The sequence below is a fragment of the Octopus bimaculoides genome, chromosome 4 (genome assembly GCF_046866305.1).
Source record: "Octopus bimaculoides isolate indiv1 chromosome 4, ASM4686630v1, whole genome shotgun sequence".
NCBI classification, from domain to species: domain Eukaryota; kingdom Metazoa; phylum Mollusca; class Cephalopoda; order Octopoda; family Octopodidae; genus Octopus; species Octopus bimaculoides.
In genome coordinates, this window is record NC_142931.1 from 77,267,887 (window position 1) to 77,289,021 (window position 21,135).

The window sequence follows — 21,135 nt, forward strand, 5'->3', positions numbered from 1 at the left end:
CCTTTCATCAGCCAACCTCACCTATTTTTCGCAGCAGCCTCTGTTGTGGCTACATGGAACTGATTCTGTAGTCCCTTCTTGCGTAATTCTTCTTCATGTATTTTTGATACTTCTTCCTTTGTTTTCCCTTTTTTCTTTGCTTTCAATACTCCTTCATTCCTAACTGTCACTAGCAAAGTTTCCTTACTTTGTGCTCGGTATCTCATTAAGCTCTTAAGTTAGATATGTACGCAGTCCGCTTAGTATCCAATATTGTGATGTTAATTGAAGATATTTTGTCTGTCAAGTCACAACAAGGACCTCAGACAACAGTACTTTATGCAATATGCATAATCAGTTCCAAGTAATGCATAATCAGTTCCAAGTAATGCATAATCAGTTCCAAGTAATGCCGAGTTTTGCAATACACCTGGATTGTAGGGTATTTCTAAAGTTTCCAAATGTTTTTCAGGTTGTTTGGTATTGAACCCAATGCTCCGATGACACTAGGGACAACATTTATATTTGATCCTCGTAGCTGCCACATCTTGGTGATCTCGATTCTCAGGTTTCCATAATTATCGATCTTTTCACTTTCTTTCATGATAATATGTTGATCTGGCACTGCCACTTCAGTTATTAGGCACCCTTTTTTCTCCCTCCTAAAGGTTACTATGCCCGGCCTTCGGTGCTTTAACACCTTGTCTGTCTGGAAGTTAAAGTCCCAGAGGATTTTTGTCTTCCTCTTTTCGTCCATTACCTTTCTGGTGTATGTTAGTACCAAGCATCCGTTATCTCGTATCCATACTTCCGGCATAGTAGCCAGTGAAGTTTCTGCTCTACCTTGTCGTGTATGCGCTTGTACGCTTTCTGCGTAAGACTTTCACAAGCACCAGCATTGAGTCACGCTTTCGACCCTCTTCCAACGAATTCTGCAGAGGTTCGTTACACTTGTGTGGTATATATCTCTTTCCGCTGAGTTGGTATTCAATGCCTGATCCTAAGCAGTGATAATTAGGCTTTCATTCTTTTTTTTAGGTCACTCTTGTTGAGCCACCTCCATGATGCTTCCTGACCTTTTAAGTTGTTTCTCGTTGGCTATTCGTAATCGGAATTGATTAACACTCTTCTTCTTCTTCTTCTTCTTCTTCTTCTTCTTCTTCTTCTTCTTCTTCTTCTTCTTCTTCTTCTTCTTCTTCTTCTTCTTCTTCTTCTTCTTCTTCTTCTTCTTCGAAATTGATAAAATACCAATATTCACATAAAATCTTTTGCTTAGAGCACCGGTTTTTCACTATTTTCTGCCGATACACACACACATACACTCACACATGTACTATTAAAAAAAAAAAACAATGATAAAATGCAACCTGGAGAGAGATGAGCAAAAATTAAAGCAAGAACTAATAGCAAAATAAAAACAATGTTTTATAATTTTGAATCAAATTCCCATATTTGTCTTTTTTTTAATCCCTTATTAAGAGAAAACGATGGTCGAGCTAGTTTCGTTCTGCCCAAAGTAGAAATAATGAAGCAGGTAGTTTTCAGGCGCTTATTTTGAAGGAGGAAACTGCATCATGCTCAAAGTTTAGCGTTAAATAAGTGTCGCTCAAATTATGCTTGCTGTTGACTTTTCTAGTTAATATTATGGATAGCTTCGTTAATCCCCGAGATTCCTATATTTCCCCGTGACTGTAATATATTATTTGCGAGATCTCTCCAGCTATATATTTACAATCTGCTGCTTCTGTGACTTCATTCATGAGCCTATGGATGATCCAAAGTTGATACTTGTTCAATGTACCACGCAATAGAATTGAACTCAGAACAACGTGCGATATAAACATTTTAACCACACAAGCATATAGTTATAAAATTTCGATTAAGTTTATTATTTATTTTTTATCGATTTCAATCTGCCCGTTCTCCTTTCTATAAAATAAAACATCTTGCTCAAAAGAATTCTCTTCCTTTTATATTTGTACCAAAAGGATTCACGCAATAAATAAAAATTCGAAACATTCTTGAAGATTATTTCTTTTAACACATTCTAATTAGTTCTAATGTTGAATACTTCAAATGCTTGTACCACAGAAAGATAAGTTTATTGCGAGTCCAGTTGGCAACCACGTTTCAATTTCTGGTAATAGGCATATTCCTTAGGTCATATTACTAATGCCTCTTAAGAATTCGTGTATATCATATTTTATTTCCATTCTTCTATAAATCTAGGCTTGTGTCAAGTCGAAATAAGATTAAATAATTGAGATAAAAGATTAGAAACCCTGATCGCAAACAATAAAAGTGAAGATGAAGATCTATTCGGGATAATAGTGGCTATGATTTGTTACCTCTTGAGTCTTAACTTGAATTTGCTCTTTTGCAGGAAGTCGAAATAAACCCTCGATTCTCTCCTCAATCACATTTTTCATGTAGACAGTGAGCTGAAGAGGTTTATGCTAGAAGTCACTGCATTAATGTTCCCATTTCATGAATGCTTGCGAAAAGAACCGGTATTATTGCGCTCATTTATTTCTAAAAAAAAATGAATTCATAACAAAGATACATACCGTTAAAAATATAAACTATTTGTTCTTTCACAATTCCTTTGAGGTCGCCAGATACACCAAAACAGGAAATCTTCGTGTCATTTACCATTGTAAAATTTCCTAAAAAATTCAGTTGTGCATTAGTTTATTTTTTTTTCTATTCTATTAGATTCGAATCACACACACACACACACACACACACACACACACACACACACACACACACACACACACACACACACACACACACACACACACACACAGAGAGAAATATTCCGTAAATGCTATCATCATGCAAGATACATGCAGATTGAAATATAATCTTAAAACAACTACTTCCGATTATTTCTGTTTTATTTAGATTTAGCTTCATTTACTTTAAAATTGAAATAGAATGATAAAGCTATTTCAGACCAAATTACTTTATTTTTGTTTGTCTTTTCATTTCGTTTTAAAGTTATGCGTGAGAATGGATTAAACGAATCGCAATATTCCTTATCAATGCTTTCGGTTACTAAAGTGATTTTAAAAACAATTTAATTCTTGTTTCGCATCGCTCCCATATCAAGCCTGCAACGGCTTCATAAAATCGAATGTTATTCTTTGCTGTTAAAAATGTAAATCTACATCATACTTTAACAATAAAATACAATGAAAACAACATCATCTTAACAAAAATACCTTTTAACTATAGCTGAGCACTTACAGGGTAGACATAACATGAAATGTTATTAAGCCAAAACTCATCTGTGAGTTTATGCTGAAAAATAGTTTGTAGTGCTATGAGGAAAACTCGTGCTATCATCTCATATATAAAGAATATGAGATCAACAGTCACTTATGAGAAGTTTGTCATCGTCTACAAATTCCTTGTGGTACAAATCTATTATACCCTTAAACTCTTTAACTTGTTTCAGCTTTAAAGCTGTGGTTATGCTGAGGTACCACCGTTTATATAAGTTCCTCTAATATAGATTACAGTAACAAACAGTACAAGTTTTTGTGTTAAAATCTGTAAACAAGATGTGATTATCTATCTATCTATCTATCTATCTATCTATCTATCTATCTATCTATCTATCTATTAATGGTTCTGTCAGGGAGAAAGGGCTGAACTGTTAGGGTTAGGGTCTTGTGAGATAATTGAAGTCGGTGGTATTTAACAACTGCATGTGGACGACTACAAGAAAAAAATGATATATAGGGTATGCCAAAGGGATAATGCCCTGGATAGAAGTACTGAGAAGGGAGCTAATGTGGAGCTTATAGAGGACACAGTATGGGTGATGAGAGAAGAGAAAGTTTACTGGCTTAGTAGAGGTGGGAGGCGGTACGTGTCTAGTAATTTATGAGAAGCAGAATTAATTATCGTAACAGTAAAAATGTATCTGCGAATTAGAGGTCGATATTTATTGGTGTGTGATTCTATGCCAGTTAAACGGGTGGCTTTCCTTTGGATGCAGACTCGGGCATTCGAGAGTTTTAATTGCATCGTATCACATGTAGGGGCAGCATCCCATTGTGTGTATCACTTGAACGTTGGAGTGAGTCAGTAACCAATGACAGTTGAAATATTTTCTAGTCCTGAAGAAGCTTAATTTTTGGCGGAACGCAGTTTATGTTGTGTTTGAAGGCTAACATATGTAACAGTGTGAGAACTAATCACGTGCTATCCATGGAAGAGTAGGTTTTACGTGAGGTGTCTTTGCTGCACGTGGATGGCACCTGTACACAAGAGGTTAGCGGTGTAGCATGGTATTATCTGAAAAGATGTGGGCGTTGTTCGAGAGAAATAAGTTGTTGACTACAAGGTGAAGTGTAAGGAAACATAACCGAACCTTGGAGCAAACTGGAGTTAACAGATTGTTGGTTAGAAACATGCTGCGATGATACGATCTGACAGTAAGCTTTCCAAGAAATGAAAGATAGACAGAGACTATAATCAAGAAGCTTAATAAAGAAATAAACTCAGTTAAAAGATTTTCTCATGTCAAGCGCAATGATATTGTTTACGCTAAATTTTTCAAGATTAACGGCTCATGGATTAGCAAGTCCGCCAGTAGATCTAGTCCCAGAGGTCATTCAGGAGAGAGAGAGAGAGAGAGAGAGAGAGAGAGAGAGAGAGAGAGAGAGAGAGAGAGAGAGAGAGAGAGAGAGAGAGAGAGAGAGAGAGAAGGAGAGAAATAAAGAGGGGGAGGGAAAGAGTGAGAGAGAAAGAGGCATTTGGAAAGAGAGAAATCGAAGAATTTTGTAAGAAGAGTTGTTTCTGTCTGTGGTGCAATATTTAGTGGTAATGAAAGGGATACTCGGGGCTGATCGCATTGGTGGCTAGAAATTACCTGAAGTGCTTTCACATTTGGAGTCTATATGTACATGATAGTGAACATATTTAAGCGAAAGGAGAAATCTCGGAAAGTTTTATTTAGTGTCTGCATTGAGAAACTGATGCAAGTGTGGCAGTAAATATGAAATGGTGTACAAAACAATTTTAAAGTGTTGGTAGAGAGTAGTTGTAGGACGAGAAGGTTCGAATACAGCTTGGGAGATAAGAGAATTTTCAGGCTGTGTAATACACGATGGCTTCTTTTGTATACTGGATGGCATTTTTCTAAGAAGTAAAGTCCATTCATTCAGTAGTGAGGTGAGAGATATTTTCCAGGCTCTGTTTTGAGCGGTGTTCTCCGGTTGCAGTGTATCTACGAGTGAGCTTCATGATAGATTTGAGCTTATGTATTTTGATTGTGTGAAGTATATAGAGATATGAATTAGGGTATGGTTTCAGTCATCTCCCAACCGGTTCATGAATGGTAACGGGAGAGATACATGCGACGAAAGGAATAGTTAATATGAGGCTGTCTTGATCCAAATTGTAGAGCCGAAATGACAGGTCGGTAACTTTGAGTACTATATTTATATACTATAAGTTCTTGTTACATGAACGTATTACCACAAGCTCTTCTGGTATAAATCTTTATATATATATATATATATATATATATATATATATATATATATATATATGAAGGCGTAGGCTTGCTCCCCAACAATATAGGTCCAGTTTCAGCCTCACAGCGTGGCACCTTGGGCTAGTGACTTCTACTATAGCCTCGGGCTGGCTAAGGCCTTCTGAATGGATTTGGTAGATGGAAACTGAAAGAAGCCTCTCATATATATATATATATATATATATATATATATATATATATATATATATATATATATATATATATATATATATATATATATATATATAAATATATATATATATATATATATATATATATACATATGTGTATGTGTGTGTGTTTGTGCGCGCGCGTATGTGCGTGTGTGTCTTTGTGTCTGTGTTTGTCTCACACCACCGCTTGCCAACTGGTTTTGGTATGTTTACGTCCCCGTAACTTAGCGATTCGGAAAAAGAAACCGATAAAATAAGTACCGCGCTTTGAAAATATATGCCCTGGGTTCGATTTGTTTGACTAAAAACCCATAAAAGCAGTTCCCCAGCATGACTGCAGTCAAAAGACTGAGAAAAGTAAAAGATAAAAGGTATATAACTGTCTTGGTTATGCATTGGGGGTGAAGTTGAGGTCAATAGCACATATCTATGAATAGCAACACCTCCACCTCTCACAGAACACTAACTAACAAAAAATTACTTCTGTCAGTTTACGTCGAGGATGACCAAACAGACGAACCCTGATGAAGCTGCACCGACAATATTGCAAGGTTGTCGCTGCAGCGGAAACGCGTGTAGGTCATTATAATATGCTGTATATGACTATATAATAAATTTTGTGGTTGTAGAAGTCTCCATTCCCTTTATTATATATATATATATATATATATATATATATATATATATATAGGAAAATGAAAAAAAGCCAGAATGCTGAACTGGAAGCATATTTTAATAAAGATTTTTTCTAACCGGTTTTCATTGCGAAAAAGCAAATTATCAAGAAAAAGGAGAATGAAAATGTTTTTTTACAAAGAAGTACAAAATGAAGAAAATAATATATAAAACAATAATATATAAAAAAAATAATAAATATACCCATACATTATATTGTCTTTGAGCTTTTGTAGTTCAATAGTAGTTCATGTATAAACTGGTAGGAAAAATAAGGATGCATGAGAGTTGAGAGTTTTGTTAGGTTTAAAAAAAGGGTTAAAAGTTTGTGTTAAGCAGGAAATGTGGTGTCAAAACAGGAAGTGTGTGTAAGGGGAGACAAGTGTTTTTAGTTGGAGTTATGAACTCTTTTTCAACAGGAAGTTTGTGTCTGTTCATAGAGAAATAAGGTCACTGAGGGGTGTGTGTGTTAAGAAATGGTTGGAATTTCTCTATGAAAAGATTCTCCTTGTTGATTCTTTCTTGTGTGGAGATTCTGTCTTTACATTGATAGAAAGGGAATATAATGAATTTAGGGTTTTTGTTTCTGGCGCAAGAGTCTATGTGGCCACTGAGTGGAATTTGGCGGTATTGAGGGAGGTTTATTTGTTCCTTATGGACAGCTACTCTTCTACGTAATGGGAGGCTCGTCTGTCCGATATAGAAGTTTTGGCAACCTGCGCAAGTAAGGACATAAATGAGGTTACCAGAGGAACAAGAGAAATTGGTTTTAATTTTAAACTTTGTTCCTCGTTTAAAGGTAAATTCAGAGCCTTCAAGTAGGTAGGGGCAGGTGCCACAATTAGGGCGTGCACATTTTTTAACTGATGGGGTGGAAGTGGTGTATGTAGTTTGGAATTGGTTAATAATGTTTTCAAAGATTTGTGTTGCCTTTTCCATTTAAGGACTTTGTGTGTATTAATGATATTGTTCATTTTCGGGTCTGTGGTGAGTAAGGGGATGTTTTGTTTAATTGTGGTGTATGCTTCGATGTTTTTGGGGTTTGGGGTGGAGATGTATGGAAGTATTTTGGGGTTGGGTGTGTTATTATGCTGGTTGGTTTTTAGTGTGTTTTTGTCAAGTTCCTTGGCACGTTTTATTCCAAGATCTATGAGTGTGGGGGGATATTGGCGTTGTAACAGTGTTTTTTTGAGATCTTGTAAGCGTATTTCTCAAGTGGTTGGGTCAGAGACAATGGTGCAAATTCTTTTAGCTAAATTAAAGGGGATTTTGTGCTCTGAGTTTTAAAAGTTCCACTTCAGTTTTCATCTTTTCAGATGCCAGTTTTTCTCTTAGATAGCGTTGTTCTTCTGGTTCATCTGTGATGTGTTTAATTTGGAATTTACGGGGTAGTATGATGGGAGAAGAGTTTAACCATTTGTCATAAATTTCAGCTTTGTTGTGGTTTTTAAGCATGTTCCAGAAAAGGAGTTTTCTGTTGTGCAGTTTCTTGGTCCAGGTAGATTTGATCTGGTTTTTGATGTGTAGTGCTGGAGTTAAAGTGTGTTCATTCTGTGAGTTGGATGATGTATGTGGTTCCTTCCATGATGAGTTGGTAATTAAAGTTTTTAGTGTAGTGCTAATTTCATTTAGGTTTTCATTAATCTTACGCAACTCACACCAACAGAACCACAATAACTACCTACCCAACTCCAACCTTGCATACAATCCACCCTACAAACACCCAAAAACCCACCGCATTTCTCACAAAAACTTAAACCATCACATCCCATACCAACACAATCACTATACCTACCCATCCACTTCCAGCCTATCCACCCAACAATACCCCTACCCCTACCCCTTCTACCAGAACTCTAACAATCACTACACCCCCTACTTCAACAACCATTTTTTAGACAGAGGGGAGAAAAACAGGCACTACCGCTAATACAGACCCATAAAAAGAAAACTAAAAAGAAAACTAAAATAATAAACCTCTCTAATAAAACCCTTACACAAACCCAAATTAACATCCTAGCCAGAGGCTTAAAATTCACACCCACCCCAAGAACACCCAACCCCGCTGAGATCAAGGATGACATTTCAAAATTTTGCAGAAAGCTTCGTTTAACAGAAGCTTTCATAGACTTCAACAATGAGGATGACTCAATTATTAAAAACAAAAGCAACTTCATACCTTCCAAAGGAAGGAATAAAGCACTAGATGATTTTTGCAACCACATCCAGGGTTTACCTTTTACCCCACCTAAAACCAAGGTCAAATCAAACTTTAATAGCATAGAATGGAAAAACCTAAGAGACTTACAACAGGACAAAAGCCTTACTATCAAAGAAGCTGACAAATGTAGTACTGTAGTCCTAATGAACACAGATTTTTACAAACACCTAGCACTCTCCTTACTAAACGACAACTCCTATGAAACTATCACCAACTATAAACAACAAAAAACTCTCAAAAACCTCACCACCCTTATACTCCAGCAAGGTCAAGGACTCACGGACAAAGAAAAATATTACATCACTAATTTCAAATGCAAGCCTAGCCTCTTCTATGGCCTCCCTAAAATTCATAAGAACAAATCCATCACCGAAGCTTGCAAACTCTCCTCTGAAATCTACATCAACATCAAGGCACCGAAAGATTTAAAACTAAGACCCATTATAGCAGGCACCTCCTGCGAAACACATCGCTTAAGCAATTTCTTGGACATTCTTTTGAAACCTTTCCTAAGCCACATTAAAAGTTTCATCAGAGATGATCTTGACATGCTCAATCACCTCCCGAAAACAACAAACGAGGAGTCACTCTTGGTTTCTTTTGACGTGGTCAACCTTTATACAAATATCCCTCATGAATATGCGATTGAGGTAATTAAACTCTGGCTGCACAAACACCCAGAAACATTTCCTAATCGCATCAACACAACTTTCATCATAGAATCACTTAAGTTCATTCTGACCAACAATTACTTCCTGTTTGCAGACACATACTTTCGCCAAAAATGTGGTATCGCGATGGGTACTAAAGCTGCACCAGTCCTTGCGAACCTCATAATGGGTTTTTTGGAATTAACACTATATGAAACCTCACGCCAGAAATTTGGACACCTTTTCCACATCTTTTTAATGGATAACTGGAAAAGATATTTGGATGATTGTTTCATCATATGGAATGAACCCTATGAAAAACTTCTAGAATTCAAATCCATACTTAATAACATACATCCCAACATTCAATTCACTATGGAATTCAGCAAACATCATCTCCCTTTTCTTGATCTCTTAATTATAAAAACACCTAATAACCAAATCACAACCGACATCTACCACAAACCTACAGACTCACAACAATACCTCCTTTTTAGCTCATGCCACCCAAAACACACCAAGATAAATATCCCCTTTAATTTAGCTAAAAGAATTTGCACCATTGTCTCTGACCCAACCACTCGAGAAATACGGTTACAAGATCTCAAAAAAAACACTGTTACAACGCCAATATCCCCCCACACTCATAGATCTTGGAATAAAACGTGCCAAGGAACTTGACAAAAACACACTAAAACCCAACCAACATAATAACACACCCAACCCCAAAATACTTCCATACATCTCCACCCATAACCCCAAAAACATCGAAGCATACACCACAATTAAACAAAACCTCCCCTTACTCACCACAGACCCGAAAATGAACAATATCTTTTATACACACAAAGTCCTTAAATGCAAACGGCAACACAAATCTTTGAAAACATTATTAACCAATTCCAAACTACATACACCACTTCCACCCCCATCAGTTAAAAAATGTGCACGCCCCAATTGTGGCATCTGCCCCTACCTACTTGAAGGCTCTGAATTTACCTTCAAACGAGGAACAAAGTTTAAAATTAAAACCAATTTCTCTTGTTCCTCTGGTAACCTCATTTATGTCCTTACTTGCGCAGGTTGCCAAAACTTCTATATCGGACAGACGAGCCTCCCATTACGTAGAAGAGTAGCTGTCCATAAGGAACAAATAAACCTCCCTCAATACCGCCAAATTCCACTCAGTGGCCACATAAACTCTTGCGCCAGAAACAAAAACCCTAAATTCATTATATTCCCTTTCTATCAATGTAAAGACAGAATCTCCACACAAGAAAGAATCAACAAGGAGAATCTTTTCATAGAGAAATTCCAACCATTTCTTAACACACACACCCCTCAGTGACCTTATTTCTCTATGAACAGACACAAACTTCCTGTTGAAAAAGAGTTCATAACTCCAACTAAAAACACTTGTCTCCCCTTACACACACTTCCTGTTTTGACACCACATTTCCTGGTTAACACAAACTTTTAACCCTTTTTTTTAAACCTAACAAAACTCTCAACTCTCATGCATCCTTATTTTTCCTACCAGTTTATACATGAACTACTATTGAACTACAAAAGCTCAAAGACAATATAATGTATGGGTATATTTATTATTTTTTTTATATATTATTGTTTTATATATTATTTTCTTCATTTTGTACTTCTTTGTAAAAAAACATTTTCATTCTCCTTTTTCTTGATAATTTGCTTTTTCGCAATGAAAACCGGTTAGAAAAAATCTTTATTAAAATATGCTTCCAGTTCAGCATTCTGGCTTTTTTTTCATTTTCCTATTATTTCTCCACGTGCGGTTAACACAACCCCACTATTTACTGACTTATATATATATATATATATATATATATATATATATATATATATATATATATATATATATATATAGTTATGATAATAATAATAATAACCCTTGGATGGAATTTATAAACATTCAATGCATCGCTACGCGCGTTTCCACAAATTACATGTCTCTTAAGATTTATGAAAACGCGTGTAGCGATGCATAAAATGTTTATAAATTCCATCCAAAGATTATAAATATTACTATATTTATCCTAAATTATATCGGTACATCTCGATGCAACCCGCAAGACTAGTTCACCAGTCAGCATCATTAGACTGGTCAGCATAATGGAATAGGAGCTTTATTTGAATACTTAAAACATTTCCTGTAAACAAATTTAAAAGCGAAATATAGATTGTGATTTCAATTCGTAGACCGAGTTGTGAGTTGTGTTCTTGAGCAAAAAACTTCATCTCATGCTGCTCTACGGTCACTTCATCAACTGACGTGAGGTACATAGTGCAACTGTTCAGACAACGTTGATTTGATGGAGAGAGTGAGCTAATGTGCATCATGAACATTTGATCACTATCAACAAATCATTTTCGCAGGTTGTTCGGCAAAAGCTGAACGCTCATGCACCGTCTTATATATATATATATATATATATATATATATATATATAGGAAAATGAAAAATAATAATAAGGAAGAATGCTAAACTAAAAGCATATTTTAATATAGATGTGTAAAAAGGATTTCTAACCGGCTTTCACTGCATGGCAAATTTTCAAGAAGAGGGAGAATGAAAATGTTTTTTACAAAAAGGTAAAAATAATATATATATATATATATATATATATATATATATATATATATATATATATATATATATATATATATATATATATATATATATATATTTCAATACACTTTCATGTGGTATAAAATTCTTAATATCAAATTATTGTGGAGGCGCAATGGCCCAGTGGTTAGGGCAGCGGACTCGCAGTCATAGGATCGCGGTTTCGATTCCCAGACCGGCCGTTGTGAGTGTTTATTGAGCGAAAACACCTAAAGCTCCACAAAGCCCCGGCAGGGGATGGTGGCGAACCCTGTTGTACTCTTCCACCACAACTTTCTCTCACTCTAATTTCCTGTTTCTGTTGTGCTTGTAATTCAAAGGGCCAGCCTTGTCACACTGTGTCACGCTGAATCTCCCCCGGGAACTACGTTGAGGGTACACGTGTCTGTGGAGTGCTCAGCCACTTGCGCGTTAATTTCACGAGCAGGCTGTTCCGTTGATCGGATCAACTGGAACCCTCGACGTCGTAAGCGACGGAGTGCCAATAACAACAAATTATTGTGCTAAAATCCATTCCGTACAAGTTCTTGTGGGATAGCTTCTTAATACAAGTTCATGTGCTTCAAACTCTTAGCTGCAAGCTATTTCATATTTACTCATTTCAGTTATTAGACTGTGGACATGTTGTGGGTACCACCTTAAAAGTTTTGGGTCGATCATATCGAGCAGAGTAGCTACTTGAAAGTCTGGTATTTATTTTACTGATCTGAATTTTTTGAACAGCTTGATTACGGGACATATACACAATGCAAAGCTTTTCAGCGGCGTCTACATAAAAACATTTAAATAAAGAGGCATATAAGCTCATACGAATGCAGAACCAACGCACATACAAACACACTTATATGTGTGTACATATCTATATACAACAAGCTTCAGCAGATTCTGTCTATCATCTCACTCACACAGTAGATGTAGAATTCATTTGTCCGAGTGCCACACAATGGGACCGAACCCTAAACAAAATAACTACTAAGCCAACATTTTGCCTACACAACCATGCCGATACCTATTCAAGTTCTTGCGGTATAAATTTATTTATTTCTTTATTGCCCTCAGGGGTTAAACATAGAAGGGACAAATAAGGACAGACAAAGGGATTAAATCGATTACATCGACCCCGGTGCGTAACTAGTACTTATTTAAGTTGTACTCCAAAAGGTTGAAAGGCAAAGTCGACCTCAGCGGAATTTGAACTCAGAATGTAACAGCAGACGAAATACCCCTAAGCATTTCGCCCGGCGTGCTAACGATTCTGCCAGCTCACCGCCCTACGCCTTAAAGTTTTTGTGTCATAAATGTATTGAATATATTGTATGAAAATTCTTGATATAAACCTACTCCAGTTAAAGGTTTTAGCTTCAAATCCAAATATGCTCACGTAGAGCGATTATGGTAATCCATAATAATTTCTGTACATCTGTTTTAAACACATAGATATAAACTTTCAGAAATGAATATTTATACATATATACACACACACATTATTAGATATCCATGCACACATATGCAAAATGACACTCTCTTACACACACGCATGCACAAGCATGCGCCGGCATACATGCTTATACACAAAGTGGCGATTATATTTTTCTAAAATAGATTGATATGCTTAAAATCAAAGTACACAATCTCACTTCTAGGAAATGTAAAATCTAAAAAGTTGTGACTAACCTGTATATGATGAACCTGAACTGGTATGAACTTCAGCGTAAATACTTTTCAAATGTATTTCGACGTAAGCTTTCGATATATTTGTGTTGCAGGAGTATTCTACTACAGAATATGATGGAGATCTTTCTGGAGCCTTCAGCTGAACAACTGGGAAGCTTTTAAAGTCAAAGTTCCGTTGGCCGTCGAAGATGACTTTATTATGTTGTACTTGACAAATTACGGATACTTAATTGCAAAAAGAAAAAAAAGTAAAAGAAAATCAAATGAATACAAAGAGAATCAAAACTTTAATGTATCGACATAGTAAAATATACATATATACTTTATTCATTTACCGGTTTCATTTCAGTCATCTGTGGGATATTCATAATATATTATATTCATTCCTTCACTATGGTGGAATCCGTAGAGTATCAGACAAAACATTTTGTATATTTAGCTTAACGCTCTAAATCGCGAAAGTTAAGATACGTTTAGATATAAATGAAAGTTTGGAAAGGGAAAGTAGGGAAGGCAGTAGAGAAATACATTCATATATACAACACAGCACAAACATTTAAATTGAAAGGAATTTTCGAGTTTGCTATCATAAGGATCTTACACTATTTGTTGATTTTTTCCTCTATAATCATGTTTGATCTTCTTGCCTCTGTAGTATGGTCAGTCTTTATGGGGAGGTCCCAGAAAATTTTGAAATTCTTATCTGCTGTCACAGCCTCTGTTTGGTGTTCATACCGTTTTTCTGTTGTTTTGAAGTCATACACTCTACTAACATCCCAATGGTCTCTTTTGCCTATATGCTCATGTCTGTGTTTATACTCCATTTGTGCTAGTATACTGCACTCACTCAAAATGTGATTTATGCTCTCGTCTTCTTTCCTGCAGATTCTACATTTGCTGTCTGACTGAGTTTTGTTGATCTTTGCCTTGATTAAATTTGTTCTAAGGGCTTGTTCCTGAGCAACAATAATAAACGCTGCTCTTCCTCCTAAGTTCTCGTCATTCAACAAGAACCAACAATCTTCAATTCCAGCATTCTCAGTTTGCTGCGTGAATTGGCCTTGCAGTTCCATTTCTTTCCATTTGTTTATTTTGTTGTTCTTCCTTTTCTCTTTTGAATTCTACTGGCTGCCGACAGTATTCTTTTTTACTCTGTCAGACCCTGTATCGCAGTACTAACAGTGTCTCCCGCGTTTAATAATCTTCTACCACTTTCCCTTCTTGGCAAGTAGAGTCGCTCGGTATTTGGATGGAATGCATAAGATAGTGTGCATTGTGCATTGTAAAGAGTTATCTGGTTCTCCTATCCAAGTTTGCAGCACGACCTTTGTCCATTTCAAAATGCGGTAGAATATTTCAATACTGACATAGGCCTTGTGTTTGTAGATTGAATGATGTTCTCTCGATTTAATTCTATTTCCAGCACCTTTCTAATTCTCGTCTTGTACTCTTTAGTGATTTTCTCTCTATAATAGTGATACTACTACTACTACTACTACTACTACTACTACTACTACTACTACTACTACTACTACTACTAACAACAACAACAACAACAACAACAACAACAACAACAACAGTTATTATTATTATTGAAAGGTTTTAGGTTAGAGCTTTTCCTGTCGAAACTAGCCCTCATCAACTCCTTCATGTACCTCATAAGGAGGAAGGTGAAGGCAGGGAAGGTAGTACTTCAGAAAATGTACTGAAATATGGATGAGAACGGTGAAATTTGTGTACTTAAATGAACCGACATTTACTTAGTAGTTGTAGGCTGGCTGCAAGAATTAGAAGAAGGCACTGACTTATAACGTGTCATGGTAATCCTCGAGTGTGTTAGGGATGTCACATATCACCCAATGTGATTGCTCTTCTATGACGTGGAACCTTTTATTGTTCGTATCTGTTCTTTAGCATTAGTTGGGATGTTGCCGTAAGATTTAGTGAAAACAAGTCTCCTTAAATCTCAAGAATTTTCCTTAAGATTCTTATAGAATACAGAATGGCACTTTCTTGTAGGTACGTGTCTCACTTCCAGTATCCTTCAGTCACTTAGGTAGTAGTTTGGGTTTTTGTGCCAAGCACCCCAATTACCACAGAAACTCTTGTCATCTTAGTCTTCCACAATCTCTTTACCTTTCTGGCTAGTTCCTGATTTCTGAGTTATCCCAATTTCGTTAATGCCAACTCTACTATCATATGGTATTGCAATGTTTATTCTCTTACATTGTCATTACTATTATTACTATCATCATCATCATCATCATCATCATTATTATTTCTCTATAGTGTATAGGTTGAGATATGAATAATTTTCCTTGAATGCAGACGACCATGCTCCATTACTTCCTATACCCACCGATGCTGTACTCCTCTAACATACAGTGCGATAGGGTATCAGTGATCAGTTGGTGAATTTGCAACTAAATATTTACTTTGATATATAATATGTTATATCAAAAATATTAACATAAGAGATTAATGTAACAATTTATGTCTTCTAAATAATAGCTAATTAATAACTTAATGACAAAACCAATTTGAAACTAAGGCAAGCCAGATGTAAAAAAGGCAGTGCCAGCCAAAGCTAATGGTGAGAAGAGAAGCGGAAACCGCAGACATCGTCTGCTCACAATAGATTGAACTCGCTTAATGTACTCAAAGAATAAGTGATATTTATCTTCCACGCAACAACGGGTAGATAGGTCACCTTGAAGAAATGGTAAAAGCTATTTGTCGCTCAGAGGGATGGAGCCTCAAAGCATGTAATAGTAAAGCGAGCTTCTGAACCTCACAGATACGTTCGCGTCCACTTGATATAATTTAAAGATTTGTATATATATATATATATATATATATATATATATATATATATATATATATATATATATATATATATATATATATATATATATAAATATATATATACACCAGAAGATTAAAAATTCACATCACAAAAGTGAAAGTTCTTCAAGTAATTTTATGTACTCTGCAAACTAATTATTGTTTCACATACGCACTATACTTGAGAAAAGCTGTACATAAAACTGACTGAGTGTAATTCCTACATATTCTACACCTTTTTAGGCACATCAGTGCTGAGTGTTCATCTCGAAAATACCACTCTGATACCGCCTTGTAATACCTGGCAATTTCAGATGTTGACATTGTTAGCCTCTGGTCTACTCTGATCAAGCAGGACGTATTCAAGGACGTTCCAGATGCTAACACAGCGCTTTGAATAACTTTGACTATCATGTCTGTGTCATATCCTTTCTTTGAGACGGTAGGGGTGCTCTAAGGTTAAGCAACATGTTCAAAATAGCACTCCATGCATAATTCCTCGTTGGCTTGTTACTACAACCTACTTAAAAAGTACAAGACAAAGTCATTAACAGTCATGTGACCGTAGCCAAGGTAACGAAAAATAAGCTGAGCTGATAATATGACTGGGCTCGTATGATGGGCCATTTGAGCAAAACTGTGTAGTTTAAGTATTCAACTAGTATCGACTCCAGATATATTTAGTAAAATAATTCCAACGAGGAATAGAAGCTTTGTATCGATTAACTAAGTCTATTATCAAGATATCATTGCATTCACTATATATAGAAATATACAACGGGGGATACGTACATTGTGTTTGTTGCGAAATATATTGGTTTAGGTTCAAGACAGTAATAGTTTCCTGTGAACGATTGTTTGCTAATATCTGCTCTGTTTTCACACCAGTCACAGGTTTTTTGGAAATATACCATAAATAGGTGAGATTTTGTATACCATAATTTGTGTAACATGTTAAGGATACACTATCAGAGGTTAGTAACTCCGCTGCAATTCGTAACACTTGGGGGTCTGAAAAATAAGGTGTAAAAAATATATAAATAAAGTGCAAATATTCATATAAAGGTTTGACCTTCTCACAATAAACTTACGACTTTGAGAAAATATAAATTTAACGTACATTCACACAAATAAAGACTTGTTCATATTTTAGAAATGAATTACTATATTTTTAAGAAATAGCTCAAGTATCAAGCAAATAATCCACGAAAAAAGAAAAGTAAGAATCAATAGACCTGCTTCTGTGGTGAGAAATATACTAAAAATATTATGCATAAACATTTAATACTATTAAACAATTTATCGGCACGTCATCCGTTACGATGGCATGCGTTCCAGTTGTATTCAACGGAACAGCTTGCTCGTGAAACTAACATGCAAGTGGCTGAGCACTCTCAAGTCACGTGTACCCTTAATGTATGTAGTTCACAGGGGTATAGTGTCTGTTTCAAGGACATAACACTCTGCCTGGAATCGAAATCACGATCATGATCGAATACCCTGATCACTAAGCCACGCGTCAGCACAATTAAACAATACATAGTAATTAAATACACACATTAATATGTTCTGAATAGAATTGCTGTGGTAATTGTTTCAAATTTTGCAATGAGAGAAAAGTGATGGAAGTATCCAAGTCTTGTTTTGGGTATGTCCATGTCCTAAGGAGTGTTCCTTGAATCTATGTGAGCGTATGTTTATGTATATGCATGTAAGAATTTATATGTATATATAAGTGCATACATATGTATGTATACGTTCGTTCGTCTATATGTATATATATATATTTCTGTGTCCATGCTTACGTAAAACCATCTTTCTTTCCTTCCCTGAGCGTCTGCTAATACTTTGCGTGTTCTTTTTCCTTGTGTTTGTTCTTCATTTTTTATTTACTATACATACATACATACATACATACATACATATATATATATATATATATATATATATATATATATATATATATATATATATATATATATATATATATATATATATATATATATATATTAATAATAATAAAGGAGTTACGACGCAAAAACGTATATATTAAATGAACATATTTATCTTCTTCAATATATATTTCAGTATAAAGAATTCATTAAGAGACTTAGTAAATCAAAATTCCTTTACACATCTTCAGGAAAAATTAAATATAACACCAGAAAACCACACTCGGTTTAAAAATACAATCCGTTCATGGCGAAAATTTCACTAGTAGAGAAATATACTAGTAGAGAAACCCGACCTTGCTCTGGTTTAAAATTGTTTATTATTGATTTACTTGTTTCGGTATTATAACCCGATTTCATTCGGGTCTATGCGGGCCACATTTTAAAAGATGAGGAATTTTACTCTAGAGGCCACGCCTTTCAATTGAGCAAACTCGCCAGCATTTTTAACATAGTTACGCTTTTGCATGCACAAGCGCTTGTGAAACAACGTCCGCCCTTTTCGCAAATATATAGTAGACTTACAGAGATACCCGGCCTTGCTTGGGATTAAAATGGCATAATTTTTCATTGTTTTACTTGTTTCGGTATTATAACCCGATTTCATTCGGGTTTACTCGGGCCAAATTTTAAAAGATGAGGAATTTTGCCCCAGAGGACAGAGTACTTGATTCCACGCAAAAAAATCCGAGTTTTTTTCGTAGGGAAAATCGTGCGGGTGTTAATACAGAAATTTACCCACAATTCTTAGACACCACACACATACGCACCTTACTTTATCCTATAGTCAATCCTTAAAATCTCCCCTACCTCTATCTATCTCTCTTTATCTTTCTTTTCTTTTTTTTTTGCTTTTACCAATTAATAGCCAACTCCGCTATCATTCTATTATTGAACGTTGATATGTTCGCGTCTTTTTCTTGAGATGTCTACTATATGAGGACTTTAACCAGCATGGATATGCGCAGGATTGCATATAAGGGCTTACGCTAATGGATCTACGCAGGATTGCACCTAAGGACTCATGTTTTGGTGTCTATAACTTCGGGAAGTTAAACTATGGACTTTTATGCTTCTTTTCCTTCTCTTTTTCCATCTCCTTATTCTTTTACTCCCTTCCTCTATGCTATCATCTTATTAATATATACCATTCCCATTTTCCATATTCCATATTCCCCTCCCCTATTTATCTCTGATGACGGAATATCCCATACTTGGGGATATCACATAAAGAGCTGTAAGATTTCGAATTTCTTCCTATAGTAATATTGTTTATGAATTGAGATGTTTGCTTTGCCTTAATGTTTGACATCCTGTTTAACAATTATATATCCGGTGCATCGGAAATCTGCAATGGCTCCATAACTACGGTCTCGTTAATAACCTTGGAGCACCAGTAATCTGTTACAGCACTTATCTAGCGTACCTAATCACCTGTGAACTAAACCCCCATACTTTATCTATCTATCTATCTATCTATCTATCTATCTATCTATCTATCTACACATTATATATATATTATATATATACACATACACTTTATAAATATATATACGCACATTATGTATATATAAATATATATACATTATATAATTATGCACTCATTATATATATATATATATATATATATAAAAGTTCAACAAAGGAAAAAGACAAAAAAAAACAACAACAAAAAACAACAACGTGAGGACGTGATACAGATTGTGTTACTAGACGCTCGGGAATATATATATATACGCATTAGATATATATATGTTTGAATATACGCATTATATATACATATATATTCACATTATACATATATATACACACACACACACACATATATATATATATATATATATATATATATATATATATATATATATATAAACATAGATACATACACTTTATATATATACACACATTATATATATAAATTATATATATATATATATATATATATATATATATATATATATATATATATATATATATATATATATATATATATATATATATATATATTTATATATATATATATATATACACACACATAAATATATATAAATTAACGCAATAAGTATCTGATTAATAATATCTATTAACGTGATTGTGCGAGTGAAATGTATTTTCGACACAATATAATTATTTACTATTTTATTCCTTTCCATTAAATACAGCTTTGTTCTTTATATGTATGTATGTATGTATGTATGTATGTATGTATGTATGTATGTATGTATGTATGTATGTATGTATGTTTCTATGTATGTATGTACATATGTATATTTTAATACACTTGATTTGGCTGTTATTTCTAGGACATTAATTGCCACGTAGAGGAAAATTTGCGGCTGTCAACGCTTTCTCTCTATAGATACAGACAGACGTACAGAGAGAGATGCGGTGGGAGAAAGAGTGACAGAGAGACGGCAAAGACAGAGAGGGAAAGATAGAGAGTGGAAGCTGTCAAATGTTATATATCAAATCCAATGTGTATATACCAAATCCAATGTGTATATACCAAATCCAATGTGTATATACCAAATCCAATGTGTATATACCAAATCCAATGTGTATATACCAAATCCAAAGACGCGAACCACACCCACAAGAAATTCTCGACCTATTTACCACGAATAATACGCATGGCCAACCATCAAAGAATTCCTCAACCTTTAGAGCGCTTTTCATTCAAAAGTCATTCTGACCTTCCCATCTATTCTTTGTATTTTACTTTTTTTGCAGTGTTTAACTACCACTCCCTGAATATAT

At 35.0% G+C, this 21,135-nt stretch overlaps 1 protein-coding gene across 2 annotated transcripts in view; it reads right to left on the minus strand.

Moving 5' to 3' along the window:
• Window positions 1–21,135, minus strand: part of LOC106872857 (uncharacterized) — a 245,850-nt gene that overhangs the window by 128,627 nt on the left and 96,088 nt on the right. For both annotated transcript variants that reach the window (XM_089350847.1, XM_089350848.1), the window contains exons 11-13: window positions 17,219–17,437; window positions 13,583–13,807; window positions 2,547–2,645 (exon numbers count right to left, since the gene is read on the minus strand). In XM_089350847.1, coding sequence (XP_089206973.1) covers window positions 2,547–2,645; window positions 13,583–13,807; window positions 17,219–17,437 — 543 coding nt within the window. The remainder of the gene's footprint in view (window positions 1–2,546; window positions 2,646–13,582; window positions 13,808–17,218; window positions 17,438–21,135) is intronic.